The sequence below is a fragment of the Acyrthosiphon pisum genome, chromosome X, assembly GCF_005508785.2.
Source record: "Acyrthosiphon pisum isolate AL4f chromosome X, pea_aphid_22Mar2018_4r6ur, whole genome shotgun sequence".
Lineage (NCBI taxonomy): Eukaryota > Metazoa > Arthropoda > Insecta > Hemiptera > Aphididae > Acyrthosiphon > Acyrthosiphon pisum.
In genome coordinates, this window is record NC_042493.1 from 107,429,978 (window position 1) to 107,432,123 (window position 2,146).

Consider the following 2,146-nt stretch of genomic DNA (forward strand, 5'->3'; position numbering starts at 1 on the left):
CATCGCAACGCGTAATGCATGAAATCGAAGGTCTATTAACGAGAAACAGCTTTGACGTTTGCTTAATACAAGAACCAGCCCTCGACGGCAAAGGCGTATATCTATTCGACAGACGCCCATACAGGGTGATAGCGAACAGTCCCAAGCCTAAAGCTACGGTCGTTACTGTAAACCCCACTATCGGGATCCTGAGTTTACAGCAGCTTAGTACTCCCCATATTGCAGTGGCCGTGCTTACAGTTGGGAATCTCCGCTTAACGTTGATATCAACGTACTTTCAGTTTTTGGAACCAAATCAGACACACGCCGATGCACTCGAGTCCGTCCTGGACGTGGTAAGCGGCGGCGTGCTTGTTTGCGTGGACGTGAATGCACGGTCAACTGTTTGGCACGACCTTTTCACGGACGACCGCGGTGAAATTGTCGTGGACTTCGTAAGTCGGAAAAACCTTACGGTCCACAACTTAGCCGGCTCCCCACCGACGTTAAGAAACTGGGTGCTCGCGTGCCTGGATATCACCCTGTCTTCTAGCGGAGTCAGGCTGGAGGACTGGAGCGCGGCCCACGGTCTGACGTCGAGCGACCACGCGGTAATATGCTTCCACATAACGCAGAACAGCGCGCACCCGGCTGACAGGGCGTATTCTTTCGTTAAGTACGACTGGAGCAAGACGAATTGGCCCGAATTCCGTAAGAACTTAAGGGACCATATTGGAGCGAGAATGACGGAACTGGATAGCCCAGACGTCGATGCTAGCGCGTCCGCACTCACAGATGCGTTAAAGGCATCCTGTGAGACTCGCATGAACAAAGCGAGGATAAGAAGGCTTAAGCCCTCTCCCTGGTGGGATAAGAGCCTGGACAGAGAATTGAGTGCTCTTAGACGATGGAAAACGAGACTGAGAAACGCGAAAAACGCCTTTAGCGAGCGAGCGATCCGGAACTATTATGAAAAACACAAGCAAAGGTTCAAAGTGAATTGCTTTAAAGCCAGACGGTCATTCGTGACCGATACAGGTAACGAAAAACCCTGGGGTCCCGACTACAACTGGCTTAAGTCCGGAGGCGTAAGGCCGTCTCAGAGTCTCATCGCCGATCCGCAGAGCTGATGGTACTTTCACCGACTCTCTCGAGGAAACCGGGGAAAGACTTCTGGAAATCCCGGTCCCAGGAGACACGTCCGATGGTGAATGTCCAGACCAACAAGCTATCAGGGAGAAAACGGGCGTCAGAGTTGGGTTTTTTGACCCCGAGACGGGCGAGATCAGTCACATAGATCTGTACGATGTCGAGTGGGTTAAAAGGGCCATCTGGCAAATGGATCCTAAGATGGCCCCAGGAGTAGACGGGATCACGGCGAAAATCATCCGCCAAGCATGGACAGTCATCGCAGAACACATGACGCGTGTTTTCAACAACTGCCTCAAGGCTAGAAAATTTCCAAACGCCTGGAAACTCGCGAGACTGGTTGTGATCCTTGAATCGGCCGAAAAAGACCCAAAGGAAGTGAAATCCTACAGGCCGATTAGTCTACTCCTGGTCGTGTCGAAGGCCTTGGAGCACGTTATCGTGGACAGGATCCGAGCTGACACGGACCCTTTCATGTCTAAGAGACAGTCTGGATTCACGAAGAGCCTCTCCACAGTCGACGTTATGTATCATGCTCTAGACTGGTCGAAAAACAGGTTGGGGAGGCGCGTGATGGCAGTTTTCCTGGACTTTTCGGACGCCTTTGAATGCCTATGGTGGGCACAATTAAATGTGGATATGCGGAATAGTGGATGCCGTAGTGGGCTGATCGAACTGATGAAAAGTTACTTGGACGGCCGCCAGGCTGTTATGCAGATTGGCGACCGTACAGTGACAAAAACTTTGACAAAAGGCTGCCCGCAAGGGTCGCGGTACGGACCGGACCTCTGGAAGCAGGCCGTGAATCAACTGCTGTCACCAGATCCGCCCACAGGTACTGAGTTGATTGCGTATGCAGACGACCTAGCGTTACTAATCTCTGGTAACACCCGTGCTGAGCTGGAAAGCCGCGGTAATGAACTTCTCAGAAGACCTTCGCTCTGGGCGAACCAGCGCAACCTCACCTTTTCCGGGGCCAAGTTGCAGACCTACTGGCTAAATGGTTAACTTTCCAGGC

At 52.2% G+C, this 2,146-nt stretch overlaps 1 protein-coding gene across 1 annotated transcript; it reads left to right on the top strand.

Annotated features, from left to right (window-relative positions):
- Window positions 1-14: 14 nt before the first annotated feature.
- LOC107883614 lies at window positions 15-1,109 on the top strand. Its single transcript, XM_016803917.1, has one exon. The coding sequence runs from the start codon at window positions 15-17 to the stop codon at window positions 1,107-1,109; it is 1,095 nt and encodes a 364-aa protein (XP_016659406.1).
- The last annotated feature ends 1,037 nt before the right edge of the window (window positions 1,110-2,146 follow it).

What these genes read in the sequence shown, in the direction of transcription:
- LOC107883614 (XM_016803917.1), top strand. Translation starts at nt 15, where the DNA reads ATGCATGAAATCGAAGGTCTATTAACGAGAAACAGCTTTGACGTTTGC.